Source organism: Candoia aspera, chromosome 6 (assembly GCF_035149785.1).
Source record: "Candoia aspera isolate rCanAsp1 chromosome 6, rCanAsp1.hap2, whole genome shotgun sequence".
NCBI classification, from domain to species: Eukaryota; Metazoa; Chordata; class Lepidosauria; order Squamata; family Boidae; genus Candoia; species Candoia aspera.
The window spans coordinates 7,031,871-7,056,821 of record NC_086158.1 but is presented as its reverse complement, the minus strand read 5'-3'; the positions used below and the strand labels follow the sequence as shown (position 1 = coordinate 7,056,821).

At 45.8% G+C, this 24,951-nt stretch overlaps 1 protein-coding gene across 2 annotated transcripts in view; it reads left to right on the top strand.

Annotated features, from left to right (window-relative positions):
* Nucleotides 1-7,757: 7,757 nt before the first annotated feature.
* CHRD (chordin) overlaps nucleotides 7,758-24,951 on the top strand; it is a 54,500-nt gene continuing 37,306 nt past the window's right edge. Inside the window, exons 1-5 of one of the 2 annotated variants that reach the window (XM_063306358.1) lie at nucleotides 7,758-8,086; nucleotides 10,337-10,440; nucleotides 16,838-16,961; nucleotides 23,189-23,335; nucleotides 24,762-24,879. In XM_063306358.1, coding sequence (XP_063162428.1) covers nucleotides 7,918-8,086; nucleotides 10,337-10,440; nucleotides 16,838-16,961; nucleotides 23,189-23,335; nucleotides 24,762-24,879 — 662 coding nt within the window. In that variant the 5' untranslated portion in view covers nucleotides 7,758-7,917. Of the gene's footprint in view, nucleotides 8,087-10,336; nucleotides 10,441-16,834; nucleotides 16,962-23,188; nucleotides 23,336-24,761; nucleotides 24,880-24,951 lie in introns of both variants that reach the window. The other variant, XM_063306357.1, reaches the window with a different exon arrangement.

Below are 24,951 nucleotides of genomic sequence, written 5' to 3'. Positions count from 1 at the left end.
TTGCTCTTCTCTGCACTCTTTCGAGGGCCTCAGCATCCTTTCTGTATTGTGGTGACCAGAACTGGACACTGTATTTCAACACCAGCCTCACCAGTGCAGTATAGAGTGGTACTATCACTTCCCATGATCTTGATACTACCCCTCTGTTGATGCAGCCTGGGACTGTGTTGGCAGCTGCTGCAGACTGCTGTCTCATCCTTAAGCGGTGGTCCACCAGGACACCAAGATCCATCTCATAGGCACTACTGTTGATCCAGGTACTGCCTATCTTGTACTTGTGCTTCTGGTTTTTCCTGCCTAAGTGGAGGAAGTGTAGGTTGCTAAAAAGAACTGTTATGCCTCCTCTCCAAAGCTGGAGATGTAGTTGTTTCCAGAGCTGGTGATTACCTTATGGCCCTTTTTCCCAACTTGGGACCTTCCAGATCTGTTAGCTGAGCCGTGGTCAAAGTTGTAGTCCAACATATCTGAAGAGCGTCAATGGGCAAATGGTTGTCCTGGCGAATCGTGCATATCTAACCCAGTTACCGAATAAACCCATTTTCCAGGTTTCAGCAGTATAATCCTTAAATGAGCCAAACAGGTTGGATTCACAGAAGATACCATGAGAAAAAATATTAAACAAAGTTAGCCCCAGGTTTAGCCCATGTGAAAGCAGCTGTATATTTTCTCTCACTGGTTTTTCTTGCACAGCATGTTCTATCAACAGCAAGTCTTACCAAATGGCAGAACATCTTATTTTCCTTTCAGTTTTTAATTTTTTTATTTTATTAATGAAATCTGCATTGTAGTCCATTATATCTTTTCTGGCATTTTCACCTTTTAAAGAAAGTGGGCCAGATTCCTCCTAAGAATTCTGCCTTTATAGTTTCAGCCTCTGCCTTCCAAGATAGATTTTCTTCCTACCCATCTTGGATCATCAGTAGCAAGTCAGTGAACCCCATGGTGGACAGGAATTTGCAAATATACAGGGCAGATGGTTTTGGCCACCCAATTCCTCATGAGAAAAGAAGCAAAAGTTGGCTGTAGTTCCCCATGCAAATTAGAACCTATATGTCAAGAAAGCACTAAGTTCTCAAGAACTTTGCTGCAGACTACGAATCCTTGCTGATGTGGACCAGTCCATACCTGATCTCCTGTAGGCATGTGTTTATGGCACCCATTTTGTGGCACTAGGCTACTTCCAGGAATAATTACATAATATATAGTCTTTTAAACCCATTTATAATTCTAAAGCAATATTAAAGCAAAATGCTAAAACTTCTAAAACTACAATTCTTCTCTTTTTTTAAAGGCTGGGTTAAAAACATAGGGATTAAGTCCCCTCCTAAATGGTAATAAGGAATGAGTCAACTCAACTCTAGGGGCAGTTCATTCCACAGCATGGACCCTGCTACAGGAGAAGCAGAATTTACTGCTATTGTTAACTGTTCTCTTGGTCGAAGCCTGAGATGGTGCCCCACTGAGGACCAAAGAGTGAGAGGTACCCTGTGTAAGAGTTGATGGTCCAGCCAGTAATCTGAGCCTAAACTGCATCAGGCTTTGCACGCCAAAGAGATCACTGTGAATGGGACACAGAAAGCAATGGGCTGCAATTCAGAGCGCCTTCGAGGGTTGCCCCACAATGCGTTCATCATAGTAATCCAACCATGGAGGTATCAGCACATGTTCTACTGAAACTAGGTCTCCCTCTTTGTAGGAACCCAACTGGCTAATCAGCTGGTGTTGATAAAAGAACCTTTTGCTATTGTTATGTGGCCCACCAGCATCAGTGTTGGAACAAGGAGGACCCCCGACTGTAATCCTGTCCCTTAAAGGGGAATTGTAGACGGCAGAGAGAATGGCTTTGAAGGCCAGCAGGAAGAGCAACTACCAAGGCAATGATCAAACAAGTGGGGCTTGAGCCCATTCCAAGAAACCAACTTGAGAAATCATCTCACACAGGTCCCTCCCTAGTTCACATGAAAATAAAGGGAAGGAGGGGGAAAGCACAGACTTGCAAGATTCTGTTCCTATAGCTGTAGAGTAATCCTGACCTATATGGCATTGGTTTCTTAATCTGGTCTACCTTATAGGGCTGACAAGAATGCAGTTCCATACAAAACCGCCCAGAGTGCCTCTGGTGGGAGGAGATGAGCAGTGACAAATTTGATAAATAAATAAATTTGATAAATAAAAAAACATACATATCACCAAACCCTAGAGTCTAGTATCCATCTTGCGTGAATTGTCCTTCAGCTTGTCTCCTATATCCAGTCCTTAATCAACTTTTAGATAATTTAGAAGAAGGATTCATTCTGGAGACACTGTGAGAAGGGAGATGTACCACTGAATATCACCTGGGTACAGAGGACAGCTAGCTCTTAAACTGCCAGTGATCCTTCCCAGGTTTTTGCTGTAGATATTAAAATGCCTTCTCGTTCCAGTATGCCAAAAGGGCACCATGCTGAATGGCCTCCAAAGCCATGGAGATCAGGAGTATCAGCTAAGACATTGTCTCCTGGAATTTCTTCTCTTAGCCTTGAGAGTCTTCAAGGAAGAGCCATCCCAATTAAACAACGTGTGACAGTTCATCCTCTTCTGGGAGAGGAGCTTAGTTGGAAAGCAAGCCAACAAGCCGGAAGCATCTTGGATGGCCATCAAATAAAGAAACCTGGGGATGTGGATAAAAAAGGATGCTCTGAGTTGAAGCCATTCTTAGAGGCCGAGAACAGATTTTGTGTGGAGAGAGTTCTAAATTCAATGCACAGCATTTCCAGGCAGGGCTGGGAAAGACCTCCGTGCTTAGTGGCTTCGTTCATACAAGATGCTCAGTGAAGTCAGAGAAAGACATCTCAGATGTATTTCCGTATTTAACATGTTCAGCTTAATGGCTTGGGTTATTAAGCAACTCCAGCCCATTCAGCTATTTATGACTCAGAGCACTGGACAAGCCCAGAAAAGGGCTTAATGCTGTAACTAGGCTAAGCATGTTGTCTGAATGCATTAAATGTCAACACAAAAAGGGTGCAGCATGTACAATGACAGAAGATACAGGTCTGTTGAAGCCATCTTTGTTCCATCAGCCTCATTACCCTGTTCAGATGATACAGCTGTCCAAGGGGAGCTACAATAATCTCAGGCCATCCTGGATCATTTGGAATTATCCCTAACCCCTCCAAATGTTTTTAGCTTCTCACACAGCACACCAGTCCCTCCTTACAAATCAGTTGAGCATGATACAGCATGTGGACATAACCTGTATGGTATGTGTGGGTGTCTGCATAGGTGTGCATTTAAATGTGTTTAATCTGTCGCATGTGATTATCCATGTGCATGCTAATGTGTCACTTCTGGGCCCACCCATCTTCACTCTGGCCCCACCCACCTCAGAAATCAGCTCCAAAAGAAAGTGTCCTTGGGCTGAGGGAAAGTTCCCACCACTCAGTTTAACTGAGTCTGTATAAGCAGCAGATAAGTCTGCTGAGGTGGGAAGAGGTTCATAGGAAGTGCCTCTAGATGCAGAAGTGAGCTGCACAATCTGATTTAGCACCAATTTACCTAACGGACAAAAACCAAGCAAGTGAAATTTGCAGAAATTAAGCAACCTTTTGTGAAGCACTAAGGGACTGAGACATAGTTGCCCGCTTCCTTTCTTTCCACCTCGCTGCTTGCAAGGTGCAGGACCGTGTCCAGCGAAACACATGCAAATGGTCAGTTGAAAGAGAGGGCTTTGTGGGCTGTCCCGCCACAATGAAGTACCCCCTGTGACATCAGAACGACCGTCCTAGCATGTATCTTAAGTCTACATATCTTCCAGCAGCAGTGCAACTGTTTTATTTTCAATTTAGGCATTTCACAAAATTAGAGAATCGTAGAGAGTCAGGAAGATGACCTTAACGGAAATATTTTACCGAGGCAAAGGGCGCTGAAACATTTTTAAAGCCTAACGTGCTGCTAAAGATGATTTGAGCCACTCTCACTTCTCGGCTGGGAATGAGATGAAAGCAGCGTTTGGGGGATACAGACGCAGAAAGAGGTGGGGGGCAGGTGTGTGCCACTGTTAAGTGCAGGTGGGGAGAGCTCTCTAAATGGCAGGAATCAGGTCCTATTTTTAGAGTGTTAGGAAGAAAGAGAAGTTCAGTCGCTCCCTTGAGGTACTGGAAGAGGACTACCCTATTCCCTCTTTCCCCCTCCCTGCCAGCTCAATCTTCACTCTTCAAGGCGATTTTTTTTTACCAGCCAAAGAATCTGGAACTTTTTATCAAAGGCTATAAACAAAGATTGCAAGGTTTATTGTCTTTTAAACTTTGAGATGGGAACTAGGACGAAACAAGAACCCTACAGATATAAAATAAATAACACCTCCCCAAATCTTGCTGTAGAACACCTGGCTTATACTCCCCCACTCCTTTCCCCCCACCTCTCTCTCTACCCCGTTACTTTACAGGAAGTTTCTTCAGCCATTCCCAAGGCATTGCTCAGTCATGCTGGAGCATTTTCATGCCGAAGATGAGGAAAATAATAAAGTCCATGTGTGATAGACAAAACACAGCTGGTTCGCTCCTGTGCTGACCAAGCCTATTTCTGGCCCCCTTCGCCCTCACCTCGCTTCGGTTACCTTGCAAATTTGGGTCTGTGCTGCACAGCATTGGCCTCAAAACTACGAAATCCCCACTCCGCCAGCTAGTATGGATGGATGCTTGGCATTCTCCAGCCTTCCCATTCTCTCTCCCCACCCCCACCCCCATTTTGCAAAAAACGTGTCCCGCTGGAGGAAAAGGAGGAGGCCGGCTAAAGTCAGCCACAAGTAAAACAGTTATGGATTTCTCCAGCAGAAGATGATGAAGAGAAAAGTGGGCAATGTTTTTCCTTGGATGACTCACTCAAGATGCTGAAAAACACCCAGGGCAGGCTTCAAGGCTTAGGACAGTGTTTCTCAACCTTAGCCACTTGAAGATGTGTGGACTTCACCTCCCAGAATTCCCCAGCCAGCATTGCTGGCTGGGGAATTCTGGGAGTTGAAGTCCACACATCTTCAAGTGGCTAAGGTTGAGAAACACTATTTTAGGACATCCTGCTTTTCAGCAAACAAGGGGGAAGTCAAGCAAATCCCTTCCTAAGCCTCAGGTGCAGCTTCAGTCTTCTGCTGTGGGTAGGAGCCTGTGGAACCTTCTGCCACAATGCTGTTATTTTTTGCAAGGAGCTGCTAGAATCTTTCCCTAGTAATTCACCTTAGCAGGACCAAATGTTCTGCTGATGCAGCAGTATGTTGGCCTGACTTTTTGTTCCTACCCCGACTGGGTTCACACCACTCCCTTAATGCCATCAGTGGAAGACCAACAGCTTTACACCATTACAGGCCCCTCTAGCACTGCCGTCCTTAACATTCAGTACGCTTTGCCCACTTTGCAGGCGGGCCCAGTCGTGACTCGTTGGCGAGATTCTCCAGAAAGTTTAAGAGAGCCGTGCTGTTGGCCATTTCTTAACCAACCAACACTCTCAGGATAGTCACCTTTCAAGGAGAACATAGCGGCTGCATTCAGACAACTTGCTTCACCTGGTTACCCCTGTTCTGGGTTTGCCCTATATGCTAAACTAGAAAGAGAAAAGAAGCAAGCTTTGTTAAAGCTAACCAAGGCTTAGCATGTTGGGTGAATGCACTCACCAAGCCTGACCTGGCTAAGCGTGTTGTGTGAATACAGCCATCCCCTCTACCGTTCCTTTCCTTTAGTTCTAATTTCCAAGCCCCCAAACTCATTCGCCTTTCCTTTCTGCATCTCCTTCTTGACCTATTCTGTCAATATGCACTTAATCCAGACACGTTCTCCGTCCCACTAAACCTTGTTCTGGTAAGTGTTGCTCACTCCAGTCCACGCCCTGCGTCCTGGGATATGATCCTTCTCCAGTTTTTGCTGATGGCCTAAGAAGACCCACTCCCACAGCATCACCATCTCAGCCACTTCTCCCACGTTGTGCTCTATGCAGCCATGGTGTCCCCCTGGGGATGTCATCCTAAGGTTGCCAATTCAATAAGCTTTGGATTCTAGAAACAGGATTCCCAGTCGGAAAGGGCTGGAACTGGTGAAAAGCTGGAAAAGAAAAAAAAATGGTTTACAGAATGTGGGAAGGAGGGATTAGCAGAGACCAGCACCTGGAGGATCTTTCCAGGTTCAGAACCTAAGCAGGGCCAGGACTGGTTAATATTTGGATGGGAGACTATCAGGAAAGGACTATCAGGAGACTATCACAGAACTCAGTTTATACCTGAAACAGGTGAACACAGAAGGTGGTAATGGCAAGAACGTCTATGCTATTGTCAAGAAAACAGGACCACTCAAAGGAGACATTAATTTTTTACACCTGAAATGTAAATCCACCTTATTCCAAGTCCTGAATTAAATCAAAATTGCTTTTCCAAGTTTGCTCATCTCTGCAGTGTTCCAGTCCAGTTCTTCCCCCCAAAACCAAATAATGCTTTACATTGTAATCAGAAAAAGTACGGACAGAAATACATCCATTTTTGAAAATATACAAAACCGCATTTGCTTAAGGCAAATGAATGGCAGGCAATATTTAAGAATGAGATTTTTCGGGCACTTAAAAAAAATCAAATCAATACCAAAACAGGAAAGACATAGCATTAAGGCTGCAGCAACAGCAACCACCAAGCAACGGAAGGAAGCTGAACTTGACCAGGTAGATCCACCTTGGCCCCTAGAGAGATTTTAAATATTTTTGGAATTTAGTGCAGCCATATCCCACATTGCTATTTATTGTACAGACAGAACACCAACCTCTGGCCATCAAAATCAGAATGAATCTCAGGCTGGAGGTTTCCAGGCAAGGCAAGGACAGGTCCTCTGCACCCAATCCTGAAGTCCAGCAAGCTTTCGGGGCCACCTGCCAAGTTCAGAAGGGTGAAGGGGCATGGATGCTGAGCAAGGGGTAGGGATCCCTCTCCAGATGTGATGGACTACAGCTTCCATCACCCCCAACTAGGGTCCGCTCCAATACAGGGTTAGGTCAGAACACGCAATTAACAGTGTGCTTCATATATTAATTTGGCCTGCAGGTAGATGGTACTATCAAGGTGTTTTTTTTTGGGGGGGGGGTCCTTACTAAGGAAACCCTTCGAGGAATGGGCAATTTATTAGGGGGGCTGAAAAGGGGACATAAGGCCCCTCCGCTTCCTGCACCGCTTTCCTGACCTCATCCCTATTTTAGCGAAGTGGCGGGTTCGGGAGCTAAAGGAGGCTGTGACTCGGAGAGCCGGGTCGCCCTCCGCAAGTTTCCGCACTTTTGAACAGGCCTGGGTCAGGCGCTTTCGGGGCGGGGGTGCAAGTGCGCGGGTGTGGAGGCGCCGACAGTCTAACGGGAAGGCTCCGTCGTCGCATCCACGTTGCCAGCTGCGCCACCGCTCCCCACCGGGCCGGGTTAGGGCCAGCGGCGACGATCTTGGGGGAAGGCGGGCGGGGTGACGGGCCAGCCGCTCCGTCGGGGGCGAAAGGAAGGCCAGAGCAGCGCGGTGAGGCTCCTCCGTCCCGTCCCCCCGCCGCCGGGTGGGGCTTTCGCCCTCGCGCCTCCGCCCTAGGCTAGCCGTCGGACCCGCGGGGTCCCCGTGCTCGCGCCGGTCCAGCGCTTCGGCCGCGGAGGGGGAGGGGCGGCGGCGGCGGGAGGGGGCCCGATCCGTCCCCGCCGCCGCCACCGCCCGCCTTCTCCATCCCTCCAGCGCACAGCCGCCCCCCCCGTCCCCCCCGCGGCGGTGTTGAGCGCGCCCCCCGCTGGGGCTGTGATCTGCAGTCCTCGCCTTTGTTTGCTCAAGAAAATGCCCCCTCCGTTCGGCTGGGCCGATGCTGGAGCCTATAAAACCCGCCGGGGCTCGGGGCTGGTCCAGAGGGGGCGGTGATTCGCTCCGGGATCCGCGATCGCCGGGCCGCGATGGGTCTCCCGGGCGCGGAGCTGCTCCTGCTGCTGCCGCTGCTGCTGCCGCCGCCGCCGCCCCTCGCCCTCGCGTGGCCGGGTCAAAGCTCCCCCGCCGGGCCGGCCAAGACCCTCCTGCCCATCCAGCCCGAGTCGGTGGACCCCCTCCCTTCCAAGGGCGCGCAAGGTAGGACCCTCCCCGGCAGAGGGACGGCCGGGATCGTCTCCGCCGACGGGCTTGACGCTTGCAAACGTTTGAAACATTCTTCTCCGAGGGCGGATCCGGCCCTCTCTCTCGGCGCGGCCGGCGGGACGGGGCCCTCTCCCTCTGGCTTCGGCTGCCTGGGCGCCTTCCGGGGCGCCGCGCTCGATCCGTGTCAGCCCCGTCGGGGAAAGAGCGGGCGCTCGCGGGAGCTGCGGCGCTCGCCCTCTCCGCACGCGCCCCCCGCCTCTCCGGACGCCACCGGCCCCGGAGCCCGGCCGATCTCGGATGGGGCGGCTCCGGGCCGGCGGCGGGGACGCCAGCGGCGGCCGGGCAGACGCGGAGAGTGCGCTGGGGGACCCGCGGAGCCTGGGGGCGCCCACGTGGCCCCGGAGGCGAAGATGAGGGGACGCCGAAGATGCGGGCGGGGAGGACCGACAAACCGGCGGGGTGGCCGTCAGAGCCCGCGCCCGGGTGTTCCTGCTCGGCTGACTCGCTCAGCGCGACCCGCTCCGGTCCTTTCCACCAGCGCAGGTGGAGGGCGGAAGCGACGGCGAGCCTCTGAACGTGTGAAGGTTTCCAAGCGGCTCAGCCGCGCCCTTGGAGTTCTGATGGAAGGGCCGGTTAGGGAAACCAGACTCCCGAGGCGACTCCGGGGCAGTTTTTTTGCAATTAAAGCGGAGGGGGGGGGGCATATGGAAGCAGAGGCTGGGTCCCCTTCAGTCACTGAAATCAAGTAGGTGAACGAACGCAGGTTCTCGTTCGTTCTCGCCTCCTTCCCCACCTGCCTTTCTTGGATATTTAGATGTGCAGATTCCCGGAGGTAGACCTTTCGCTTCTTATTTTTGCTTTGTCCCTGGGAGTGATCCTTGATGTTCTTATGTGCAACCAGAGGTGAGGACTCTGGCTGCCTCCAAGCCAGATGTTTGACCTGCCCCTTTTTCTGGGTTTGCACCATGCCTTTCATCCAAAACAAACTAAATGGGCCAGTTCACACAACATGCTTAGCACCGTAAATAAAGCACAGTAGTTTGTAAAAATGCAGCAACGGCTAAGCCTTCAACTGGCCTGGGTAAGTGTGTTGTGTGAATACAGTATAGCTAGCCAGTGCCTCCAGAGACTGGTAACCATAGGCTCAGACATCCTTTGTCGATCTGCTTGAGTCCCAACTCTAGCAAGGAGAACATGCTCTCTGTGTAGACCAAAGTATCCTTTTTTATCTTTACTCTCTAATACTTTAGCTTTGACAATAAAAGGCAGGTTGAAGGGCAAATTCTTGGGGAAGCCCTGATTCAAAGGAATGCTTCCTATGGGGAAGGTGGCAGAGCAGGGGCTGCAGGATAAAGGGATCTGGGTCAGCTGGGAGCCCCTGGGTGTTTTTTGGGGGGGGGCAAGGGATGGATAGGGGTAAAATAGCAAACAAGTGGTTTTCCCCACAATTTGGGACTGTTGGGATGGGATAGGATGGTGTAATGGTATGTGGGAATGACCCTGGATTCATGGCATTCCCAAGTCTGTCCTGTGATCCAATTCAAATGATAGGGAAGACCTGTGAAACAGGGAGCTGCTACTAGCCAGCAATACTGAAATAGGAGGAGGAAGGAGTATTAGGTATGTTCGCCACCTTGAGTTATTTATAAAAAAATAATAGTAATAAAGTCGGGATAAAAATTAAACAAACAAACAAACAGCCTGGTAAGACAAGGCAGCTTCCTGTGGTGTTTGTCCGAATGCTTCTGTATGAGGTCTACCAGATCTGGGCAACAGAAATGGACAGAACCACTAGATGGCGGCAAATGTGATAGATGGTTCCACGCCTCTTGGCTGCCATCTAGTGGCCCTGTGGATTTTGCCATCCAGATGGATAGTCCTGCATTTGCACATCTTGATTGTTTGGTTGATGTTAGCCAAGTGTGTTGGTACATGCGTATGTGTGTGGCTTACATGTTATGCAAGACTGTTTGGTGAATTTAGGGGCCCACGTATTGTGCAAACCCAGAGAATGGGTTAGATTCATTCACTCAATATAGTGCAATGTTTCTCAAACTTGGCACCTTTAAGACATGTGGACTTCAACTCCCAGAATTCCCCAGCCAGCACATGCTGGCTGGGGAATTCTGGGAGTTGAAGTCCACATGTCTTAAAGGTGCCAAGTTTGAGAAACACTGATTTAGTAGGTTTGGCAGCCAGTTCAATGCAGTTTTCTGGAGCATTCAAGACTCTTTTCCTTTGCAGGATGTTATTTTGGTGGCAGGTTCTACACCATGGAGGATACCTGGCATCCTGACTTAGGGGAACCCTTCGGCATTATGCACTGTGTGGTGTGCACCTGCGAACCAGTAAGTGTGACTAAGGGCCCAGGGTAAGAGAGAGTTGCTGTAGAATTGGCAGATGTCCCCCATTCCCGGAGTAAGGGATCCTTATGGTTTGTCCCATCAATTGGTCTGAACCTTCACTCTTGCCTTCAGAATCCATCATGCTAAAATGCCTCCTCCCCACTTTAAAACCAGGACAACATCCCCCCCCCTCATTTCTAGATAACTTCAGTCCCAAAGCAGACAACTTAAATTTATTTTCCATAGCTCCCTTATCCCCAAACATACTAGACAACAAGACAGCAGAGCATATGGTGGGCAAAAGAATTTAGCTTCTACTTTGGAAAAAAAAGCCACTTCTGTGTTCTTCTGCTCATTCTTTCCAAGCCCAGCCTTACGTACATTTTATAAATAAAATCTTACACTGGTTCCTTAAAGGGATTGGTGCTAACAGCAAGACTCACATATTTGCGAGAGGTCTAATGCTGGGATGTGGGATGAATCTTCTAATTATGACCTTGGCAGCTCCTCCATTCTGGTGTTTAGATCTTAGTCAGAAAGAATTAAGTGCTAAGATGGGAAGGAGACATTGAGCCAGACTTAGGAAGAACAGCTCACAGAAAGAGAGAGACCCAAATATATATATATATATATCCTTCAAGTTACAGATAGGAAAAAAAAATAGGACAATGCAACAGAGTGCAAAACGGAAGAGGAGCAAGTATGGATGGAGATGATGTGATTGTGGAGATGCGGAGCAAGGGAAAGGAGACTCCAGGGTTGGGTGTGGTTGGTCCTTCAGAGAAAATGAAAGAGATCTGGAACCTTGTGACAAGAGCTAAATTCTATGACGTTGATATGGGCCACCAGTCAAGAACATTTGCAACTGTAGCAGACTGTGGTGGAAGTCTTGCCTTACTGGTGAATCCTGTGTTCGTAAAATAGCCTCAGCAAAACAGTGAAATGATGGACGATCACACATCAGGCCGAACTTCATAACAAATCCTAGGCTGTCCAGCTGTTACCTGGGGTGATCTTACAGACACTGGCCCTTTCTTTTAGCTCCGCAGAAGGAAAACAAGGAGCTAGAAAGGCCCACCAATCTTATTTTCCCAGATGCCAGGAGACAGACTTAACTCTTGTGCTGCATCCATAGGATACTAGATATGGCTTTACAAAATGTGCAGCCTTCTTCCACAGGACAGTTTTGCAAGACTGTATACTGTAGCTAGAAACCAAATACAAAGAAAGATAGCTTATTAGGGGGATGGAAGAAAACCTTTAAGAAATTGCATACAGGTCTGAAAATAAAATGAAAAAAAACCCGAATTAGATGAAGTAATTAACAATATTTTATCTGGTTAAACAGAATCAAAATTGCAGAACATACATGCAGAGTTCCTTACAGAGGATCTCTGGCCATCTAATTTGAATGTTTCCAAAAAAATGATGGAATTGAGAGTATGGTACGTGTATTTATTGGGGTCTGAGGACAGTAAAGGCATAAATACATTTGGAAAATGTATTTTAGACCAAGAGTGAGAAAGCCTCCATCTCTTGGGCAAATGATCCAAAAAGAGCCCATCCCGCTTTCTTAAGGGTTCTGGATGTTTCTGAATTTCCATTATAAAAGAGCAGTCCTGCTAGATTTGGCAAGTTCAGCTTGTTTAAAAGAAAAGCTTGGATTTACAGAAAGTTAATTGGAAATAAAATTCAGGATATTTTCCTACACAGGAGTTAACAGAAGAGAGTCAATGCCTCTGACACAGTGTTCCAGATGGGGCTTTTATCTGTATCAGAATATAGAAGAATATAACATCTCCTAGTTAATCACTTTTTAATTTAATCACTTTGCATATCTTATCCTATCCTGGGAGGAATATAGCTGGGCACTAAGACTTCTTCCTCTTATCCATGACTGATCCTAGCTTACCGTAATAATGCTGATTTTGATTACCTTAACTACATTTCTGCTTTCTTTGAGCTCACAATTGCTATACATAATTATAATCCACATTTGTGGGAGGTAAATAAAGATTCCCTTGAGCTCAGTTCCTGGGGACTGTGTAAACATGTCCATGTAGGTCTTTTTTAGCAACTATATGAGAAGATTGCTAATCCTTCTTCCAGATTTTTTTTGGGGGGGCTTGTACTTTATTCTACAATCCTGGAGTTTCCTTGTAATCCAAATACTTACTCAAGTCCAACCCAGCTTGGCTTATCCAAGAGCAACCAAGGAACAGACTTAAGATACGAAGTTTTTCTTTGTGGCCCCTAAAGGAGCTAAAAATCAATCTCTGCCTGTTTTTCACATTGGTACTGTGAATGTTAAATCTGTGTTATCTAGGATGCAATTATACTGAACAAGTTGGAGCTGAAACTCACATTGGGTTAGGTATTCTCTCCCACCATGAATTCCAACTTTCTGTTCTTGCTTCATGTGATGTTTCATGTCTGGCCTTAATTGGGGGATGGGGGGCAGGTTTGGTTTCCTCTTTATTTAAGATGCCTTATTTCCTGGTGGCCCAGATTTAGCAACAATATCATTGGCACTTGGTCCAATTGCATTAGCCCTTTTTTAAAAGGTGGGAGATCTTATCATAGGCCACCCACCAGCTTTTGTAGTTACTCAGCAAAAATGAACTTTTTCTGTTTAGCACGTGTGTGTGTGTGTGTGCCTTGGAGTCAGTGTTGACCACTGCCAGGACAAACCCCTGCAGTTTTCTTGGCAAGATTTCGGAAGTGGTTTGCCATTGCCTCCTTCCTAGGGCTGAGAGAGAGGGACTGGCCCAAGGTTATCCAGTTGGCTTTGTGTCCAAGGCAAGACCAGAACTACGATCTTCTGGTTTCTAGCCTGGTGCCTTAACCACTACGCCAAACTGTCTCCACTTATCATACCACACACAACTATATTACAAGGCATAAAAAAGTCCTTTTCTCTGTTCAGTCTAGTGTTCAGAGAGTTGGGACCTTAAAAGGCTCTGGCCAAAACTGTGCATTTTGGGGCATTATTCTTATTGCATCAGGAGCAAAGCAGGAAATAATACTTCCTTGCTCGATACCTTTATATAGTTCCCTGGCCAACCTCTTTTATATGTTCAGTCTCTTTTGGACTCAGTTACAATGGTGGTGAGGGCACCCTTGGAAGACCTGAAGGACCAGGTTAGGGACAGACCATCACTGAGACCATTGCGTGGTTCTAAGGAGCCCCCAATGACTCCACAGCCCATAATCAGTCAGTTAAGTTTGCATGTGATACTGGTGAGGATACAAAGTGAAAATCAGACTAGATGAAGATAAATACATGGGACATTATTCATTTCTAACTTGTTCCCATTGATTTCAGTGAATTTGCTTCAAAAATGACCAGGTCTGGATCCAACCCATTGGCCGCATTTGACAGCACGCTAAAGCAGTTCAAGTAAAAACTTGGGGCTGCATTTTCACAGCAGACTTTATTAGTGTTCATCTTGGTTAGCTTTTTCCTTGTTTCAGCTTAGCCCCATGGTTCCCCAACTGGGTGTCACAGGGGTGCTGCAGGATATTTTAAATTTCTGAGAGAAACACAGTGACGGTCAACATCTGTTGGACATTGTGCAAACTACTAACTCAGGGTACTTCAGTTTTGGCCTAGGGATGTTGTGAAAAATTACACTAAGGGTGCCTCAAACTTAGTAAGTTTGGGAGCCTCTTGCTTAGCATGTTGCACCAACCCAATCTATTTAGTTAGTTTATGTTTTAATGTATCATGAAAATCCAGCAAATGAGTTAATTCAGTGACCAGATTAAAGGTACTTTGCAAATGCAGTTATAAAGGGCAATATTGGGACAACAATATCAGTTTGCAGCTGGAAGGATATGTACCAAGAACTGTCTGCCTTTTGTTTTGTTTTTTAAATATTTTTTTTATTAAAAGTTTTAATTGCAATAGTAAAAGACAACACAAACTAAAAAGGAAAAGAAAAGATAAAAAGGAGAATAAAAGGTGCAAGAAAGGAAAAAAGAAAGAGAAACTAGAAAGAAAGAAAAAAGAAAAAATCCTGAGAAAGTGACTTCCCACCTTCATCATGACAAGTATAAACAATTTCACTACCTCTTCATCTCCTCTTAATTAACAGATATAAAAATCTTCACCCTGTAACTCAGCTCTGAACTGTAGGCGAGTCCAATAAGCAACCAGATGTCAGCGAAAAGTCCAAACAGAACCCTAAAATATAACATTAATTGACAAATGTAAAACTCATTCCATGTCTCAGCTCTTAACCGTAAGCAAATCCACAAAGCAAAAAGTGGTCCCAGTAACCTAGTATGGACAAAAGACAGATTTAACATGACAAAGAGGAAGGTGTCTAAGAAGAATTTCTCCTTTAAAGAAAACAAACTCACAAAGATCCCTTACTTTAAGTGAAAGGACAATGAGATACAAAGCCAATTTAGATGCTGTCAGATTAGGATACATGGAGTGACTGTGGGGAAAGAGGCTTAAACACCATGTTAACTGTAAGCAAATCCAATATACAACATTTTTCCACTCCAGATGTCAGCAAGTCCAAAAAGAACCACCCAAAATAACGATATGTCCCATTTTTACCCCGATCTAATAAACCAACTTTATGTTCTTTTTTTTTTATGTAAAACAATCGTGCTCTTTAATCCATTCAGTTGTTTATTGATCTTTGTCTCAAAGAAGACAAAGAAGCCTCTTTTGTAAGTCCAGCAAGAAAAAATTACTCCAGTTGCTCTCTGGGATTGACATTTTTATTTCCATCTTAATTTTTAAAGCCTTGTCTGATTTGTTTTTGTAGGACTAATGACAATGTTTTGTTCATATTGTTCTCAGATAAGTTTTGTTGTGAATCTTTTTCTGTAAGCTTCTTCTGGGAACAGACTGTTTCTGAGAACACACAACATAGCTGACATTATTGATTCAAGGTCCCAATGCAATTCCACAAAAATGTCTGAATGCCATTATAAGTTGCTTATCTTTTTATGTCTCCAATATCAAAAATATTTTTTTCTTTCCCACAACAATGCATTTATTCTTTAACATTAATTTCAGAGTCTTAATATTCAAAATCAAATATTCCAAAGTTTTCTGAGCCCTTAGTCCGTTTAAAACTTTCTATAGCCAAAACCTTGTCTTGCTTTTTGCTGTTTATTTTAAATTCTTAAAGCTTATAAAAATACAGTTCCATTTTCTCATATTAAGGATTGAAAGCACTCACCCAGTGTTTCCAGCCTTGTCCTTTTGAAGGTATCTAAGTTCTTTAAAGTAATTAATAGGCCATTTCCAAAAGTGATTAGCAAAAAAAGTGCAAATTTAGTGCCCTTTGGAAGGCTTCAATTGCGGCTGGAGCAAGTATGGCGAATTCCCTCGTCTCCTGGTTCTCCCACCCTCTGCAGGCTGCTGCCTTGCAGTCTCCTCATGAGGAGCAACTGTATAGAGCACAGCATGGGTGATCTCCTGTCCTCTCTTTGTCCATAGAGGGTGAGAGGAGCCAATCTATTTGTTGACTCCTTGTTCTTAGCCACAATCATCCGTTCCGCTTTACGCAGAGCCATCTCCAGTCTGCCATTCTTCCTGGAAGTCGGCTCAAAACCGTCTGCCCTTTGGATTCACAGATTTCCTTTCTGTAGTGATTCCAAGCAGCCTGGCACGTCTTTCATTGCCTGAGAACCTCCCAACTTCAGTTCCTGAGTTAAATCTGCTGCCTCCATCTGAGCTGCTTGTGGACGGAGGGCCATGAAGTGCCTTCACGCAAGAACTTCATTTGAGATGGTGCATCCGTTGGATGGCTGCAGCCATCCAGGTGGGGAGGCCAGTGAAAAGACTGGTCCTTGTGCCCCAAAGAAAGTCCAGCAAATGAGTGCTTGACAGTAGAAGGTCAGAAGGTCAGTCTACAACATCTCTCAGGTTGGAAGAAACGATGCCAGAAAACCTGAAGTGCTCGTACCAGTTAGTGTGAAGAAAACAGCACTGGGTGGATTGGTGGTCTGGATTGTAGAAAGTTGGCTCCAAGTCCATTGGAGTTGGGCAGCTTATAAATTCAGGTATATAGGTAGGTAGGTAGATAGGTAGATAATATTTCCTGTTAAAGTAAGTAGCCTCTCCTTTGCACATCAAGAACAACTCAAAATTGCTTTCTCCCAGCACCTCGGAGGAATAGGATTGGAAGACAAGTATGAAAATAATTTGGATCTATCTGACTGCTGAAAGTCAACAACAACTTGATGCCACATAATCAGTCAGTCAAAATACTGATGATAAATAATCAGCATTCCATGCAAAGGACACGAGACCTTTGCCTGGATGTGGAAGGCTCTGCATAGTCCCTAAAATATGACAAAGTGCTAGGATGCATCTCCCCAAAACCCAGCAGAAGCTATTGTAAGGGTTTTCCATTTTTTTTCCCCCCAGCAGAGGAATCGCCGAGGGAAACCTGCAGGTAAAGTCAGCTGTAAGAACATTAAGCAAAGCTGTCCAAAACTTCCTTGTGCTGACACTATTCTACTTCCAGGACACTGTTGCAAATCCTGCCCCAAGGGTAAGTGCTGATAGCAATTACAGGTAGTCCTCACTTACCAACTGCCTCGTTTTGTGACCGTTCAAAGTTACGACTGTAAAAAAGAACAGCTTTGTGACCAGTCCTCACATTTATGATGGTTACAGCATCCCGCGTGCTTCCCAACTGGCTTGCGACAAGCAGAGTTAATGGAAAACACAGAAGTAAAATTGCAAGTCACAGTCATGTGGTGTCTTGCTTAATGACTGCAACGATTCACTTAACAACCAAATGGGAAGTGATGTTGTAAGTCTGTTGCAGTCACATGATTTTCCACTTAGCAATCATGGTGCTTAGCAGTGAAGTTGCCAGTCCCAATTGTGGTTGCTAAGCAAGGACTACCTGTATAGTAACCCTGAATCCAATATTCATCTTGGGCTGGGATGTCCCAAACCAAATGCAGGCACCTCTTTGTCAAACAAATAAATAAAGAGTGGTTGTCAACATTTTGCAGCCCTATTTTTATGTGAACTTCCACATCCTTCCTCTTCTACATTCTTGACCAGCACTCTTTATTGATTTGTGTGATTGATTGATTGATTGATTGATTGATTGAATGAATTTATTAAATTGAAAGGCTGCCCAAGCTGTCCCCTTGGGCCTAGCTTTGTGGCAGGCTGCAACCACAGTCTCATCCTGGCAAGGAAAATGAAGGTCTGATGACCTAAACCATCAATGAAGGCCAAGAAGGAGCAATTCCCAGGGAGCATGATGATCCCAGAATGACAGAATGTGCCTTGTGACATCATGATGGGACCTTCGCCCCTTTGCACTTGGCGTGGTGACATTATGAGCCAAGCTGCACCCTTTGGTACTTGCATCATGACATCATACACAGGTATGCAAGAGGTGGCGTTTGCATCGTATGAATGCCCACAGCTAGAGGCCTTGTCTGAAAATGAGATGATGATTGTGCACTGGATTGGGTAAAAGAGAATTAAGAGGGCTGGAATGTAGCTGGGTAGGAGGGAAAGAGACAAGGAGAAGATGAGATTACCTTCCTTGGAAAACCAAGAGGCAAAGTTCAAAGCAGCAGCAGTTCCTGGCTGAATTGCAAAGCTGAAGCTGGCCACCATATGGCTCCTTTGGCAACCTTCAGCAGCTAGCACTTGAGATCCTGTTGGCCCTGACCCCGCAGGCTTTTTGCAAGGCGTTAGAGACCTGGGTGTTCCTACAGGCATTTGGGCCGGGAGGTTGAGCAACCCCCATTGCTTGGTTGTTAGCCATTTCAGTGATTGAAGGGGAACAATTTATTTTTCAACTCTGGGCACCTGGTTGACGTCTGCTGCTCCTGTTCCTCCTCCTTGCATATTGTTTTAAAACTGCATTTTGTTCCTTTGTTTTTAATTTTTTTTTGTAAGCCTCCTAGAGTCACTATAGCGAGATGGGCAGCTATATAAAATATATATAAAAATTCCCTTCTTGCCCCTATGCGTGGTGTGTGTCTTCCTCCACCTCGGGTCCTCTACCAGAGGCCTGGGAGTTTGAGGGTTCTGCGCAGGATCTGAGCTGTTCCTAGCCCTGCACTCTTCTGGACAGAGCTCTGATGTTGCTCCTGGGATCTGTTGGATCCCCTCTCCCAGTTTAGAAGTCACAGCCCCAAGTGCTCCCACCACCCCTGGGACCACTTTGGCCTTCACTTTCCACATCCTCTCCAGTTCCTCCCTCAGGCCCTGGTACTTCTCCAGCTTCTCACACTCCTCCTTCCTGATTTTATGTGTGTATGTGTGTGTGTTTGTATACACACATATACACACATATAAAATAAACCCGTTCTGAACAACTTGGAAATAAGGAGCCACGCTCTGCTGCCCAGCCCCTCTGTAGCTTCAGGTGGTGAGAACGGAGTCACTTGCACCATCCCACCATCAATACCGCTGCATCTGGCCCATCTGATGTTTGCTTATGTGATCCTCATATCACTGGTCCCTTTGGCGGGGACCCACGAGGACTACAAGCCTCCTCTTTTTTTCTCTCTCTTTTGGCAGAGAAAGGATGAAGCAGGGTTCTTGCAACCGTCAACCCCTCCCTCCCTGTTCTCTACCCATGTCTCTTGGCAGGGCTGGCATCAAGAGCATTTCCTAGCACAGTCCGTCCCGCTGCATCCTTCCCTCCCTCAGTCAGTTGCCACGCCGTCCATCTCAACACTCCAGAGGTCAGCCCAGGCTCTGCATCAGATGGCAGACAGGAGGGAAGGGTATCCAGTGGGGCCGATGTAACCTCCTCTCTTGTTTATTCGGCATGTTGATTTTTGTGCCCAGCCTTCCCTTGTATAGTCTATTTCCCATTTGTTTAGCTTTCCCAAGGTGACTAAGAAGAGGATGTGTTTATCACCATAACACTCTGCACACACCTGCCCTTGTCTGGTCCCAGCAGCTGGACAGAGTTAATGTTTGGACAGGAGGGAAATCGTCTGGAGCCATCTGGGTACACCAGCAGAGGCCTGGAGTTCAAATGCTAGATGGCCGGCCCGGACAGCGATGCCAAGCTCGTTCAGTTTTAGGAAAGTGGTTTATAAAGCCAGCACTGAATGATTCTACCCCACCCCATCCCCATACACACACACACCCTTCCACATTTGAGAAAACCTTGACTTAAATCCCTGCCACTTCAAATTCAGAGGGAGCCTGCTTCCATATGGCTGAGCATCTAAATTTTCTACCACCCATTCATCTGTTCTTTCTTTCTGCACTCCTTTCTTTCCGCACCCATCAGTTCCTGCTTCTGGGCTGTTCTATATAATGGTTCAGCTTGCCCCTGTATCCAAACCCAGGACATTCATTTTTCTAAGCCAGTGTTTCTCAACCTCAGCAATTTTAAGATGCATGGACTTCAACTCCCAGAATTCCTCAGCCAGCAGATCTATTGGCAGGTCTTAAATACCTACTTAAGCATGAGTGGTTTTCAAGCAGGAAACTGGTGGGGGGAATTGTATTTTTCATGTATATACTGTATTTTGCCAACTTGATCAAAGGAGTCCCTTTAAATAATTTAAAATCAGCACCTGCAACTCATTTGCATAGGCTACAGAAATGAGAGTGGAGTGAAAACAGCCACCAGCTCCAGTCCCTCCCTGCAATGAAGATCTTCTATTTACTGACATTTTTAAGATGTTGGGAACAAGGGTGAAATGTTTATTATACTTATCAGTTGAAACTACATTTGCAGTAATGGCAATGCTCTACAATGGTATAACCTAGCACCATTTCCCCCCTAGAACTACCCTGAATGAGGCCAATATGAAATTAGGAAACATTGCCCTCTCTCTCATTTGGCTTTGTGATAACGCCACAGATTGTTTTTGCCAAGGATGGGCAATGTGTGTTGAAAGCCTTTCAGCTTAGCAAAAAGGGCCAGTGATGAGAGATGGTGGATGTTACTGTTCAGTATAATCTGAAGTTCCTCACATCATCCGTTGCTTCCATATGCAGTAAAGGCCCAGAGCCAATTAAGAGTGAAGACAAGAAATGTTGCCCTCACTCTGGTTTGGCTTTATAAAAAACCACAAGACTAATCAGTATCCCAAGTTTGAATCAGAGTGGGGATAGCTCTGCCTTTCCACTCTGCTCTGAATCCTGAGTTACATTGCTGACATGGCAAGATTACCGCAAATTGCTTTTGATATGCTGATTTCATGTTCGTTGTATTTTGCTTGGGAACACGAGGGAATCAGAGTGAAAGCCAGACTTTGTCCTGACATGGTGGATTGCACAAGGAGGCCTTGCTGCCTTAGTGGCCAAAAGAAGCCTGTGGCTTGTGGCCTTGCCCAGCTGTTTATGAAATACCATCCAAACATGCTTTTGGTGATCATAAATAAAAAGCACAGTTGGGCAGCCTTAATCATCACATGTGGATGCCATAAATTTTCCTGTTCCTGTCACACTTGGGATTCTCCATCCTGGCACTGCTCTGTTTGACAGTGGAATTCCAGGTACCCTGGCAACGTTGGGGAACCCCTTTTCTGCCTCTTTCCCCAGAGATGTTGGGGCAATTCCACTCCGCCATTGGCCCCATATTCCAGACCTGAGGGATGTGGCAGAGACCATCTTTATTCCCTCATATGTCTGCCTAGCACATATAACTGTGGGAAGAAGGATGTGGGTCTTATTTTAAAACGGAAGAGACTTTGTGGGGTGACAGGAGCTGTCATCTTCCTCTTTTCTCCTTCTAATATCCCATGGTTCAGATGTTTTTCCTCAACTTGGCTTATTTTTGTTTTCACACCCTATTGGGAAATGAAGATAGGTTCAATTCCCTTCATCTATGCTGCTGCTGCTGCTATTATTATTAGTATTATTATTATTCCAAGCCAAGGCATTTGGTATAGTGTAAGGCCAGGTGGCAACACCTAGCTATGCTTGGCTGGTCTTGAAACAGGCTTACCAGGATTGGACCTCATTGGTCTTGGATAGGAGACCACTAGGAAATCTCAATGCTTTGGCTACACTAGGAAGTTGGAAACATATCCTGGAAGAAGCGACATTTCTGTGGTGTTGTCAAGAAAACTACCTCAATCTGTTGATATAGTCAACAGGAGTTGAGTTCAACTTCAGCAAGACTGTGCCTTCTCCATTTTTCCCTCATAAGAGCTCTGTGAGATAAGTTGGCCTGAGAGTTGAAAGGTAATCAGGGAGCTTTCATGGCTGTGGGTGGACTTGAACCTGGGTCTCCTGGTCTCCTTTTACCTTTCCTCCCATTTTAGTTTCTGTTTCACTTCGGTGCATGGAAGGGGACAACCATGATGGGGCAGCCACGAAAAACAATCATGGCTGCCCCCTTCACTTCCGATCTGGCCTTGCTTGTTCAGGTTCTTTTGTCAAAGAAGGCCTAGAATGTTCTTAGCAGGGGCTAAGTGTGTTCACAGAATATGCTTCACTCGGTTATTGAAGTAACCCATCACCAGGGATTGTATAATGCATTGATCTGTCAGCCAATCAAACAATCTCGTTTGCGCTCATGCTAAGCTACCACTCCCACAACAGTAACCCAGGTTAAGGCTAACTAAGCTTAGTATGGTCCATGAGAGTGTCAGCCCTGCCTTTTGTGATTCTTCCTCCATCTAGAGTCAGGAACAGTGATCCTAGCTAAAGTAGAGGTAGACAACCTTGCTTATTGCTGTTTGACTTTTGTGCCTGGAATTGTGCGACGAGCCAAAAATTTCAGATCTCTGTTTTGGGTGGTATGAGCTGGTTTTCAGAGGCAAAAAGTGTAGAGGACCACAGAGGTGACCTTGGAGAAAATATGCAGCAACAATTAATAAACCTTCAGCTGAGCCCCCGAAAACAGGAAAGGGTGAGAAAGAAACTGAAGATTGCCCTGTCTTGATTCTTTTTGGTACAAGAGGGAGGAAAGGGGAAATGCTGTCAGGGGTTCAAGCTTCTGTTGTTATAATCTATATCAATGAAGTAGAGTTTTAGCATTTCTTGTGATGCTTGTTTCCTAACCTGGTCAGTTTCAATTTCTTTCAAAGTAGGGAGTAAAGATATAAAATGGGTGCCTCCAGGCTTTGCTTCCAGCACATTTTGCCTCTTCATCCCCCTGTCAGAAGTTCTGAAAAATCTCAGGGATGGGGAACAAATGGGATCCTGGGGCCCCGCCTGCTACAGGGATTTTATTGATGTATTGACTTATCATATTTATACGGTCACCCATCTCCTGAAACATGACTCTAGGCAGCGTACAATCAAACCTTAAAAACAATTTGAAAAAACATTCAACAAATACAAATATTAAAATTATTATTAAAAGGCGAGGAGAGAGCACCATATATTATGAACAATGGAGCCACCTCATCAGATCACCGTTCCCTTGTGATTCCCAGGCCTCTTGACACAACCAGTTTTGGGGGACTTCCAGGAGGTTGGCAGAGATGGGGCTAGCCCCACTGCAGGGGGATGATGTTCCACAGGGCGGGTGCCATGGGGGAAGTCCCAACTCCTGGGTCCCTCTTTGGCAGGCGGGACCCACAACATACCTCTTCTGCTGGACCTGATGGGATGGGCAGAGGTAATTGAGAAGAGGTGGTCTCTCAGATAACCGGGCCCCATGCCATGAAGAGGTTTAAGGTCAAAATCAGCACCTTGAATTGGACCCGGAAGCAAACTGGTAACTGATGCAACTTATGGAGCAGATATAAAGATATAAAGCTTGCTCTTGGATTGCCCTTATTTTCAGATGCTTCAAAACTCCTTCTGTTCTTTATCATGTAGCTCCCACCAGCATCCCGGAGAAAAGATCTGAGCAGCTGTTTGACAACATGGAATACTTCCAGGACAAAGAAGATGGCTTACATAGGAACTACAATGACCGTGCCTACTTCAGCTCTGAGGACTTGATCCGAGATGACAGCCAAATAGGTATGGGTGAGGTGGTGCCCAGGTCCTGATTCCAGGGCGCATCTGTGCATAAACATAGGATGTAGTGTTACAGACTTATCTTCCAAAGACACCCAGTATTCATTTCATTTATTTTAAAGAATCAAGTTTCTATAATCCTTATGAATAATAATAATAATAATAATAATAATAATAATAATAATAATAGGCTTCAGCATATGGTGATGCTTGTTGAAATCTTGAAGCACAAAGGACTGTGTCTGGAGAAGCTTTCCAGTGGTTTGAGGTTAGACGTTAACCCAATTAATATGTTATACCAGGGTTTCTCAACCAGGGTTCTGTGGCATTCTTGGGTTCTATGAGAGGTCATTAGGGGTTGCCTGGGAGGTCACGATTTATTTTAAAAATTATTTCAAATTCAGGCTACTTCACATTAAAGAGGTAAGTTTCATTCTTTATTTTTAGTTTAAGGACACTGTTTGTCATGAGTAAGGATGGCGAGCAGGGGGCTCCCATCCAGGCTGTAAAGCGCATGCGTAGCACTGAGGAATTAGGTGGCCATTCCAAGAGACACAGATCGGGACCGCCTTAGTCTTTGTGGTTTATATGTCTGGGTTTTTCCCACGCTTCTTCAGTTTGTTAGGATTTCCCTGTTATGTAGCAACAATAAAACACTAGAGACCTGTTCCTTGTCTCAGTGTGGTTCCTGGCTGTTAGGACACTGTTAATGCATCTGTACAGGCCTACCCATGAAACCAATATCATAATTTTGTAGCTTGTGGCCTCTATTTGAGCCCGAATGTGCAGGGGTTCCCCGAGGCCTGAAAAATATTTCAAGGGTTCCTCCAGGGTCAGAAGGTTGAGAAAGGCTGCGTTATACATCAATTGGGAGTCAATGACCTGGAGACAGCCACTCTTTAGTGCTTGCAGAACATTGGGGTGGGGTCAGGTGGGGTTGAGTATGGTCCGCTCCACGTTTTTGAATATGGAATACTTGAAGAGAAATATGGCGGCTGTATTTACACAACACACTTAACCAGGACAGGGGAAGATCTGTTGACTGCATTCCCATAGTGTGCATATGGTATGGGTGCCGTCAGCAGCTCAGCTTGAGGTTGTCTTTATTTTACTAAGGCCTCCATTTTCTATCCTTTGTGCTCACATGGTCCAGCTCTAAAACAAACTTCCAACATTTCTGTGCAGGTTTTAAAATAAGGTTTCCTGCCATTTGCTTTATGAATTAACAGTACAGATATGAGAATAAGCAAGTTCAGTTACCCCCATAACCTCTAATTTGGAAGGGCCAAACTACAGGCTTGCATTTAAACTACTGTGTGTTATTTGTACCTGTCCAGAGCCTACTGGAGTTGGGCGGCTATAATATGTTTAAATAATAAATAAATAAATTTATTTCCAGGTCACCCAGACTTCTTTTTTTGCTTCTCAGATTTTGTGGCGTTGCTGATCGGAGGCGCAGAGCTGAGGCTGGCTGCGACCAATGCAGTGGCAAAAGCCAGATTCACTTTCACACACTTGGATCTGATCTTCTCCATCAGCTATGAGAGGTGGGTGAGTCTCACTCGTGTCTCCCTTCATAGATACATAGGGGTGGGGTGGAGGAATTTCCCGTAACAGGC